Source organism: Indicator indicator, chromosome 7 (genome assembly GCF_027791375.1).
Source record: "Indicator indicator isolate 239-I01 chromosome 7, UM_Iind_1.1, whole genome shotgun sequence".
Classification (NCBI taxonomy): Eukaryota; Metazoa; Chordata; class Aves; order Piciformes; family Indicatoridae; genus Indicator; species Indicator indicator.
Window position 1 is genome coordinate 29,438,235 of NC_072016.1, and position 11,270 is coordinate 29,449,504.

Here is an 11,270-nt window from a genome sequence, read left to right on the forward strand (position 1 = left end):
AGAAAGGGAAAATGAGCAAGAAACTGAAATTTCACAAACCTGGGAGGAATTGTAACAAAAAAGAGAGAAGCTGAAAAACTGTCAAGCCCACGGGAGAGAGTGCAGGTAGAAAGGAAAGAAACCTAGAAGTAGGGGTGGTTGGGCAGCAGAGAATAGCTGTAATACTTCTCAACACACTCTCTTTGCAGGGGAGCAGGAACAAACACAGCAGGAGACCAAAACTATAACCTGAACCTGACCTCCCTCACACTGGGTGTATCATAAAACCACCAGGATGAACTTTGGTCATTATGTCACCGACACAAAGCTGCCTCAAAGTCTAGGCAAGCAACTACACTGTAATTTTTTTTTCCCTTCATGAGCACTGAAGATGGTAGAGGTTAGCAAAGAATATGGCCCTACAGAAGGAAAATAATTTAATTATCAGTCGGCTGGACTGTTTGCTTTTCTTTTGGGCTTGACTTTGGGTTTTTTTAATATTACTGCACTGAAAAACGTGGGTGTGATATAACATTTAATTAGAACCTTAAGTGCCAAGTACGTTTTTTTTGTCTGGATCTCTTAGAAATGGAAATCAATACACTAGTTGAAAACACTGTGGATCATAAGATGACCAATTATGCAAAACACAAACCTTATCACCAACGCAACACAGCACCAAGAATGCTAACGTAAAGATGTTCCTAAAATCTTAAGAAATATCCTTGTACACAGGACATGCAATTAATGGTTTATAGAGATAAGCAATAAAAGGGTCAAGTAACTCACCTAATAGCACTGAGCAAGTCAAGATCAGGCTGAGATCAGAACTTGAGATCCTGGGTTTCTATGCTGACCTTTCTTACACCTGCAAGTTACTCCAAGTGCACAATGTCATAAACCATAGAATCAACTGGCCTACCAATACTAAGAATTCTGTTTCCACAAGATGACTTATTTTTGTGCTGCACAGAAAATGAATCAGTGTGTTCAAAAGTGAGTATTCTAGCAAGTGCATACAAGCATAAAGTGTAATTGTGGAGGCAGGATGCAAATGGTTAGTTTCAGCCAATAAAGATAGTTGATTAGTATCACTGACAATAGTAACTGTCCAAAATTGCAGTCCATACCGCCATAAATAAATTGACTCCCCCCTTCAGAAAAGGACTACATAGAAGAACACACTGAACACAAAGCTTTACAAACCTCTTGGGTCCTGAAGAAATGCCCGTTGCAAATCAAGACAGCAGCAGTGAGAACACAGGTGTTCTAAGCAGTCCAGCACACTACAAAAAAAGCCTCACAGGACATTAAAGAGACTACTTCTCAACCTCAGTCTGCCTCTACATCCTAAGCATACCGTCTGGCAGACCTGGTCCTGGCAAGTATAGAAATGCTCATCTGAACTCCATCCCACAATCCCAACACTAGAAACTGGAGACAAAAATGACTTAAAACATCCAGGTGTAACCACAAATCACTGTAAGAATGCAAAGCTTTCTAGTGTCAGGTGGAACACAAAATGCAGCAACTCAAATGAACATCCTTTTCCATGAAGAGGAAGCAAAAATGCCATCATTTATTTGTATTCTCTGCACCAAACTTATAGAGGGAGGGATACAGGTTCAGGAAGAGAGATTCAAGTCACCGAACTTTGTTTATAGTATCAGTATTTTTTCTTCTACTGTGTGATCACATGCCTGCAACATCTGTATTTCTGAGCCATGTACAGTATTTCTGAATCATGTATAGTATGCAATACTGTAAAGTCACATATTTAAGTCAAATTAATGTACATCTTAAGACTTGAGTCTGCCTTTAATCCAGAAAACATATCATTTCACCTCGGTTTTAAGTATTTTTTTTAACTTGATGGGCTGTAGCCACTGGAGTCCTATTTGACTGTATTGTCAATCAGCTGTTTTTCAGAATCCTGATCAGCTGGGCCTAGACTTACCACGGTACTTAGATAATGAACACCCACTTAAATTTAATTGAACTGCAGGTGATGCGAGCCTGTATATTCTTGTGATCTGAGACTAACTTTAACAAATCCCACCACAAATAGGTTATTTTCTGACTTTAAACCCAGTCTTTTCTAGGCATGATCTGCTATGCAGAGTCATGCATATTACAAAGAAGGCAATAGGATTGTTGCCTCAGATACATAAATGAAATAAAACATTCTTTTTAACGCTCTGGCAGAATAAATGCTGTAGCCTTCCTGTATAACAGCCCGAAACGACCACAGGCAGGCTCCACCAGGCTCGAACTGAGCCAAAAGATTATCCATCCTTTCTGTCACACGTGGAGTCTCCGGTGATCAGCGTCTGGAACTCCATGTGCTTGTTTGATGTTCATCTGTGGTTAAAAATAATGAATTCAGGTATAATCACAACCTTAGGTGACAATAAGGAAGCACACCGAGGACAGCGCATGCCGTAAAGCAAGACCTCCATCCAATACTCCAATGGGACAGGTAGTATCAGAAAACGGAAATCTGACATATTTGCCGAAGTGGCTCAATTGTAACAAGGAAATAGTGATCAAAAATAAACCGTTCATTCAGTGCGTTACACGTCCATGACACTGTACTTGCACTACCGTGCTAAGTTTCACATAGTTAAACTACAAAGAAGTTCCTCTTCCACTTTCTTCTCACCCTCCTACAGCCACACGGGAGAAAAGAGGAGGCACGGAAATCCTTGTTTATTGTAACGACGTCCCCGGCAGGCAGGAGCACCACACAGACCTTCCGCCTGCGGCGGGCTGCCGCCGGGAACCGGAATTGCACCGGATAGTTCCCGGAGCGGCGACCCTCGCCCGCCCGCCCGCCGCGCCTCTCCCCCTGCGGCGCTAAGATGGCGGCCGCAGGCCGTGCCACCGGACGACTCTGGAGCCGGCCAGCGGGCCGCGCCACCCCTGGCACGTCGCCCCACGGGATACATCGCCCCACGGGATACAATCCCCGCCGACCACTCACCTCCGCCAGGCCTGATGGGCCCTGTAGTCCTCCTCCCTCCACCACCGCCCCTAGCTCCGGGACTCCTCGCCGCCCCCGGCTCCGCGCTCCCGTAGGACCCTGAGAAGCAGCGAAGGTTGCAGGACGGCACGGAGTCGCAATAGGGCACAGAACTGCAGTGCCGGCAACAGGCAAGACTACGAGGCCCGTGGTGCACGGCGGTGCCAGCGCGCATGCGCGGCGGATGCAAGGCGCGGAGGCGGAAGCGGCGCGGGAACCGCCTGCAGCGGCCGCGCGCGCGGGGTTGGGCCAGGCCGGGCGCCGCCATGCCCCGGGACAACATGGCCTCCCTGATCCAGCGGGTGGCGCGGCAAGCGCGCATCACCTTCCGCAGCCCGGCGGGGCCGGCCTTCGGGGAGAACCTGCACCGACTACAGCAGCTGCTGGACGAGGTGCGCGCCGAGGACTTGCACTTGGCGCCGCGGGGCCCGGCGGCGGCGGCGGCAGGGGGGGGGATCCCGTGGGGTGGCGTGGTGCCGCCTGTCAGCTACATGCACATCTGCGAAACGGAGAGCTTCAGCATGGGCGTGTTCCTGCTGCGGAGCGGTGCCTGCATCCCACTGCACGACCACCCGGGCATGAACGGCATGCTGAAGGTGCTCTACGGCACGCTGCGCATCGCCTGCATGGACACGCTGCCCCCTGGGGCCGCCACTGCCGCCCCGCCGCCCGCTGCCGGCGGCGGGCCGTGCCACCGCGCCCTGTACCGTTCTCGTCAGCACTACACGCCGGCCTCCCCGCCCTGCCTGCTGTCGCCGCACACCGACAACCTCCACCAGATCGACGCCGTGGACGGACCCGCCGCCTTCCTCGACATCCTGGCACCGCCCTACGACCCCCAGCACGGCCGGGACTGCCACTACTACCGTCTGCTGGAGGGGCCGCCGGCAGCGGGTGCTGAGCCGCCCGCGCTGCCGCGGGAGGTGTGGCTGATGGAGACTCCGCAGGCCGCCGACTTCTGGTGTGGGGGTGAGCCCTACCCCGGGCCCCGCGTCTGCCTCTGAGGCAGCGGCGGCCCGAGCCCGGGCCTGGGCCTAGCGGCGGCCGCTAAACAACGAGCTCTCATGTAGCCTCCGCGCCCGGCTTGAGGGGAGCCAGCCGCTCACCGCCCCCGGCCCGGCCACACCACGCCTGCCCCCAGCCTGGAGTCCCGTGCCCGGCCAGCGGGATCGCGGGAGCTGGCCGGGACTCCTTGGCATCGCTGCGAGTCAAAGACTTTCCACAGGTCTGCTCTTTGCGTCGGGTTGCAATAAAGCGCCAGCGTGTGCTGGTGTCCCCTGAGCTGACGTGGAGGAGCAGCACGATTAAGCTTCTGCTCAGCTGGGTGCCTGGGGGAAAGTAATCCAGCGCCCTATGCATAGTTAGGGCCGCTCGTCAGTGAGGGGGTCTCAGGCTGCAGCAGGGAGTGCCAGTGCAGTCAGAATTGTCGTGGGGCATCCTGGCTTCCCCTGGAAAGGACCTACCACCCCAGCCAGCCGAGTGTGCCCACCCCCAGATTTTGGGACTCCAGAGCGAGTCTCAACAAGAGCTGTACCCTGCTAGCAAAAAAAAAGAAACCCAGGACATGCTCCTTCAGTAAACACCAGTGATCCCCAGGGCTGAAGTCAAAGGGATTCCTGCTCCAAAGGGACACCACCAGGTTCAGGGTTACTTTTTAAGAGTTGCATATACGATGTCGCTTCTGCAACTGAGAATTACAGAGTACATCTATGCATATCTACTTCAGCTAGAAGGAGACGAGTCAGCTGCTAATTAACCTCCCTTGGAAACTAATGCAGCAGTGGCAGACAGTAGTGGAAACTGTGGGCATCTTTGGAAAAAAAATGAACCATCCACTGTTGTGTCGTGGAAACTGTTCTAGAAATGTGACTTATTTGCATACCCCATGTATACAGTGGCACACGTGTTCTTGGTACAGATAAGATTTGACCTGATGTCTTCTCTTTAAAGTGTAGTCTGTGTTTTTCTATGGACCAAGTGAATGCTTTCTATGGACAAATGAAACACACTGGGCTTTTGAAGCCTTGCAGTTTCCCTGCTTATACTATTTATAAAGACTATTTTTTCATAAAGCTTTTAAATAAACATAGTGTAGAAAAGAAAATTATTTTTGCCTTGTTATGATGGAAGCACTCTGGAGATGCAGTTTGTCTACGGCAGGGGATGCCATCTTTCTAACAAAGGAGAAATTAGTTCTCTAGGTGAATTACTCTGTCAGTACCACAGGGACTGGTCTTGTGCCTGTTCATCCTAATGCATGCTTTATACCACAAGCCCAGGCCCTGGCAACCCCAGTCGTCTTGGTCACTGTGTGAGAATTCAAGTAAGAAAACACAACTTACCAACTTCTTAAGTGATGAACCAACCTGCTCCAGAAATTGTTCCACAACCAGCTTTATTTTTCCTTTGTGTATCTAAAAAGCAGACTTGTTTTTCCTGCACAGTGACTTGTGTGAATTTTTAAATGATTCTGATATGACATTGCTTTTTTGTTTGGTGGGGGGGTTTTGGCCTGCAAAAGAATGAATGTAACATACAGTCAGGATTATGCATGCACAGGTTAATTCTTTTGCAAGGAAAAATTGGTGAAAATTATTTCAGGCGATTTCCACTTACAGCATTTTAAAGTGTCTGATAGTTCTGCAGCCGGCTTACCTGTTTTTCCTGGAATTCCCCTGCAGCTTAGCATTAGTTAATGTGCAACGATATTCTATCAAATGTAGTCATTAACCGTAACGCAATGTCTCCCTGTGTTACAGCCTGCTTCTGACTCCTCCAACACTAATGAAGACCATCATCATCCTTTTTTCAGAAGTTCACAAAGAAGATAGCATGGTGCATGCAAACAACTGTACTGGAAAAACAAACTGTGACAGAAAGCATTTTTATGTCATCTGCTCTATCCTCCCTTTAGGGCTTTCTGCTTGGTTTTTAATTTTTTTTTTTCTCTGTATGTAAAACTTAGTCAGGATGTTTCACAGGATGGGACTTTAATGCATCCTGTAGGGGACAGCATGGCCCTTCACTGCAGAGTGCAGTGAGCAACAGCTATGGCAAAACCTTCCCCCCCCCCCCCTTTTTTACATGAAGGTGTTAGCATCAAAGTATTAAAGCCAGGAGAAAAATAGCAAAGAAAACCTGAGATGCGTTAATGAAAAACCTCTCTGTGTAACTTCTTGCTTACTCAGTAATTGAAACTTACTGTGTATGTTCTGGATATCTGTAAGCAGAAGGTTTAAGTCTATAGTGCTGTTAATTCTCTCTGCAGTTTGGTTATTGTTTTCACGACAGCAAAAGTTACTGTTATTGCTGAGTTATAGAATAAATAGAGGATATCTCACCACTGAGCAGTTACTGCTTTGCTTTACAACACTTCTGAACCAAGTATGGCATGCAGCACAAGTTTCTTTTCCTTAACAGTATGAGCAGTGCATCTGGCCTTTTTTGAAAGGTGCTGTACAACATGGGGTTTTTAGCCCAAATTTCCCACCAGAGCCCCTACAAGATAAATCTGGGCACAGGCAGTATGATGACGTTTGAAGCTGGCTGTTACTGTGAGGCAAAGGCACGGGCTTAACATCACTGATGCTGTTACACAGTGTAAGGTTATCTTGCAGCTATATGCTAGTCAGTGCAGTTGTCACAATTCAGATTATAATCTGTGTTATCTCATTTTGCTTTTGACTGAGGTTTTATTCTTACAGCGCAGCTGAAGACAATAGTTTGGAGACTACAAGTGGGAGCCTCAGATTGTGCGCCTGGGTAACAATTCCAAATTTTGCTCGTGATGCTCTGGCTGTGACTGGGCTCTGGTAGTCTGAGGCTGTGGCAGTATTTCCAGGAGCCCAGCAGACTGGGGGAGCACTGGATCCTTCTCCAACTTCCCATGCTGCAGCCTAGTAATGCTGACCAAGGAGGCCACAGCTCCTGTGGGGCTGTGCTTCCATGTGACATCCCTCCAGCAGCAGGCCATGGTCTCTTGGGGGCCAGGTGCACACATGGGATCTCGTGAAACCACAACATGCCAAGAGATGCAGTAAGGAAGGCAAAGTCTTATTTGTGCTGCTCCAGGGTGATGAGTAGCAGCTCTGGAGATGGTGTCTTTCTGTGGCTTCTTCATCCCACACAGACTGGTCTGTGCCTGGCTTTAGAAGCCTGCTTCACATCCAATTCATAAATGGGCACATTGCTTCACCCACCACTGGCCTCCTTTCCCAAGCAAAGAGCAGCTGCCCCAGCAGCCAGTGCCAGTTTCAGGAGATGAAGAGCAGTTTCAGGCAAAAAAGGCAGGTGCCACTAGGACTTTGTGCAGAAGGCCCCTCCACTGAGGCAAGCAGAGGCTGGGGACAGCCAGGCTATGGCTTTGCCCCTTCTCCCAGTAGCGCTGGGACATGGCGTTAGCAGCAAGGTCCATCCTGCACAGCTCACCTGTGTAGTGCAGGCCGTACTGGGGATCTCTGCGGCAGCATAGCAAGCCTGCGAGGCCAGACCGGCCCTGCAGCGATGGCAGGACCCGAGGAAAACGTCTTTAAAAACAATAATCAAAATAAGGTGTTTTTTTCAAACAAAAAAACAACAAAACAACAACAACAAAAAAACCCCACCACCCCGCAACGTTGTGGCCAGATAGGTTTGGCAGGAAAAACGCGGTTGTGCCGCGGGAGCGAGTGATACCGCCGCCCCCAGGCCCCGCGGAGCCTCCGGGAGTGGGCGCGGAGCCGCCCGTGCAGCCCCGAGCTGGGTTCCGCAGGCGGCGGCTGTCGGTGCTCACTCTTCCGCAGCCCACTCGAGGAGGCTGGCTGGGGCGAATCGTAACCGCGGAACAAAACAGAAAGTGAGTCAAAAAATCCCACCCCGCTCCCCGGTTAATACTATCCCATCTCTCGTCTCCGAGGGAAATCCCCGCGCCTGAGAGATGGTGTCTACATGCCAGGGCTGATGGCTTTCTGTGCCTAGGCTGTGCCCCGCAGACCCCTGCCACCGGAGTCCAGCGCGGCCTACGGACGGGAGGGAGGCAGGCAATCCCCTCCCCTGGGACGGACAACCTACGGAAATAAAGGTGTCAATTTAGCATAATTAAGAGATTTATTTGTCATCCTTTATAAACGTTGTGAGCACCTACCCTACTGTCGAAAAGTTTATTTACAGAGCAGCCAGAAAGAAACCCTCTTTCCTTCCAGCTCCCGTTAGTGGTTGTGCATTATTCGTATTATTTGCTGCGCTCCGGGTCCCGACTGACAACGGGCATCGGTTTAGCCACAGTATTTACATCCCGTCCCAAGTCCGACTACAAACGTTAACACTTTTAAGTCACCAAGAAGAAAAATAAAACAAAACCCCCAAACCAGTGTGTACAAAAATATAGTCTCTTAAAACCAAACAAAAACCAAACAAACCAGAACCCAAACCAAACCCTCCCAATATTAATAGGCAGAAATGTACAGCCAGACTAAAACCAGAGAGGGAAAACTTTCCAGTCTCGGTGTCACCGCTGTCGTCGGAGCGGATCGGTAAGGCACCCCCCACATGCAGACAGGGGACCGGGCTCTACACCACACAAGGCACCAAGGACACCTCACTCACCACGACGGCACTGCATGCATCCATCCTCCCGCCGCAGTCCCTATGTACACTCGCTGGCCTTGCCCGGCCCGGCCCGGCCCTCCTCGGGCCCGACGCGGGGGAGCCTCACGGCGCCGCCAGCTGTTCACCGCGCCCCGCCAGGCCCCGCACCGCTCCGGGCCCCGCCGCACCGCCTTCGGCGGCGGCTCAGCGCTGAGTCCTCCGTGCCCCACGCCTTCAGGGCGTCCGCGTCCGCGCCGCGCAGGGGGCCAGGCCGGCCGCGCCGCTCCCGCCGCCGGGCTGCGGGCACCCGGCGGCGGCTGCTCCTTTGCGCTCTTTCTGCCGCAGGTGGATCTTGGTGTGCCGCTTCCTCTCGTCGGAGCGGGCGAACTTCCTGCCGCAGAAGTCGCAAGCGAAGGGCTTCTCGCCGGTGTGCGTGCGGATGTGGGTGGTGAGGTGGTCGCTGCGGCTGAAGTTCCGCATGCAGATGCGGCACTGGAAGGGCTTGTGGCCCGTGTGGATGCGGATGTGCCGAGTGAGCTCGTCGGAGCGGGAGAAGCGGCGGTCACAGCCCTCAGCGGGACAAGGGTAGGGCCGCTCGTGGACCGGCGTCTTGCTGGGCCGGTTGGGGTACTTGCGGGGCCGCAGGATGGGCCGCAGCGGCAGGTGGTGAGGGCTGTAGGCGCCGGCGGGCAACCGGGCGCCCGCGCTCTCGCCCCCGCCACCGCCGGGAGCGCTGACGGGGGCGGCGCCCGCCGGGGGGGCCCCCATGGTGAAGTTGCGAATGGTGGAGAGCGGCGTGAGGGGCGGCGGGACGCGGAGTGAGTCGAGGGTACAGGAGAAGGGCTTGCGGTCGGGGCCGGCGTGCAGTTCCCGCTGGCACTGGGGCGGGAAGAAGCCGCCGTACTCGGGGATCATGGTGAAGAGCCCGCCGTCGGCTGCCGCCGCCTTCGGGGAGGGGTAGGAAGGCGGCGGGGGGAAAGGCAGCGCCCCGCCGCCCGTGGCGGGCAGGAAGGCCGACGAAGGGTCCTGGGGGTACAGGTCGCCGCAACCCGAATAGGGCGGTGGCGGCGGCGAATAGAGGTGCTCCAGGTCAGCCGGTTGGCTCTGCGCCATGGTGCAGCCGAGGGCCCCGGCCAGGGGGTTGGGGGAGGCGGCGGAGGCGGCGGTGACCGAGGAGGAGGCGGCGGAGGAGGCAGCAGAGGCGGCGGAGGAGGCGGCGGAGGAGGGTGTGCTGCTGACCCCCTGCAGGATCCCCGCGCTCACGATGTTGATGATGCCCTCGGGGTAGCAGCCGGCACCGGGATACTGCGGGTCGATTGAAAATTTGCCCATGTAGGTGAAGGTCTGATTGCGGGAGGCCGGAGCGTTGGGCGCGAAGCCGCCGCCATACGGCAAGTCCAGGGCTCGCTTGTCGCCCATGTCCACGTTGATCATGCCGTCTGGGGGAGCAAGGAGCCGGTCAGCCCTCCGCGCCGCCACCCACCGGGCACCCGTCCCGGCCGCCGCCCGCCCCAGCCCGGTCCGACGCGGAGCTGCGGCGCGCACATGTTGCGCTCCAGCTGCGGGGGCTCCGCGCCGGCCCCAACTTTTTCGCCAAGCCGGGCGCAGAAGCAGGGCTTCCGCGAGGTACGGCGGGGTATCCCGGCCAGGCAGCGGGCGAGACCCTGGGGACTGCGACCCCCGTCCCAGCCTGCCCCTCCGCTGCCCCGGTATCCCGCCGCCCTCCGCGGAAGCCCGGCCCGCACCTGCGCGGGCTCCACTTACCCCCTGACATACCGCTCATCTGGTCAAACGGTCCTGCCAGGTCGGCATTAGGGAAGATCGCGACCGAAGTTGGCAGCGCGGCGGCGATGTCATCCGCGGGGTAAATGCCCTCGGGGAGCTGGTGTACGAACCCGCCGAGGGTCACGGGGATCTTGTCCACTGCCTTGGCAGTCATCATGGGAGCGGCGGGGCGGCCGGGGGAGCGGCGCTCCCGGCCGGCGGTGTGCACTCGGGGCGGGGAGGGGAGAGCAGAAGAGAGCAGAGCGAGGAGGGGGCGCTTCCCCCTGCCTCCCACTACCGGCGCGGGGGAACGGCGGGCAGTCGGCGCGGCGGGCGGGGAGGCATGTGCAGGCGGGCGGCCGCCCCGTCGCGGCGGTGAGGTGCCCGCGGTGCCCCGGGAGAGCCGCGCTCCCGCCGCAGCTGGCGCTGGAGGACAAGTCTGGCGGTAAGTATTTATGGGGGCCCCCTGAATGCCCGGGACGTCACTGCCCATATAAGGACTGAGGAACGGGGCCTGGCGGTCACGTGGGCGCCCGCATGCAGGACCCAGAGCCCCGTGCCCGCCCCGACTCCCCCCGTTCCCCTCTGCGCTCTCCCTCCGCGCCCCGTGGGGGTGGCCCCGGCCCCGCTCAGCCCCCGCCGTGCCTGCAGCGCCCCGCCGCCGCCCAGCCGCGCCGCCCAGGGGGATATTCCGGTGGCGGGGCCCTTGTCCTAAAAAGGCGAGGATCCGGCCCCGCCTTGCCTGCCCTTTTTAGGGCTCGTTCCGGAAAATTTACAAAAGCTCGGAAAAGCAGAGGAGGTCCCGGGGCCGCCCCGCCGGACCTCGCTCACTTTCTCAGCAGCCTGTAACCGCAGAACGGCGGCGGGTCAGAAAACAGTCGCGTTTACGGAACCAAGCTTTTCCTTTCTTAAAATAAATAAATAAACATAATAGATTTTT

General features: G+C 55.1%; 2 protein-coding genes across 2 annotated transcripts; one reads left to right on the top strand and one right to left on the bottom strand.

Annotated features, from left to right (window-relative positions):
- The first annotated feature begins 3,267 nt into the window (after positions 1 to 3,267).
- Positions 3,268 to 4,005, top strand: ADO (2-aminoethanethiol dioxygenase). Its single transcript, XM_054382569.1, has one exon. The coding sequence runs from the start codon at positions 3,268 to 3,270 to the stop codon at positions 4,003 to 4,005; it is 738 nt and encodes a 245-aa protein (XP_054238544.1).
- Positions 4,006 to 8,800: 4,795 nt separating this feature from the next.
- On the bottom strand, positions 8,801 to 10,823 carry EGR2 (early growth response 2). Its single transcript, XM_054382470.1, has 2 exons — positions 10,331 to 10,823; positions 8,801 to 10,005 (listed from the first exon to the last, which is right to left on the bottom strand). Exons 1-2 carry the CDS (start codon positions 10,821 to 10,823, stop codon positions 8,801 to 8,803), a joined length of 1,698 nt encoding a protein of 565 aa, XP_054238445.1.
- Positions 10,824 to 11,270: the final 447 nt, after the last annotated feature.

Coding starts and splice junctions, on each gene's coding strand:
- ADO (XM_054382569.1), top strand. CDS start 3,268: ATGCCCCGGGACAACATGGCCTCCCTGATCCAGCGGGTGGCGCGGCAA.
- EGR2 (XM_054382470.1), bottom strand. CDS start 10,823: ATGGGCAGTGACGTCCCGGGCATTCAGGGGGCCCCCATAAATACTTAC. Junction 10,006..10,330: donor GATGAGCGGTATGTCAGGGG/GTAAGTGGAGCC, acceptor TTGCTCCCCCAG/ACGGCATGATCAACGTGGAC.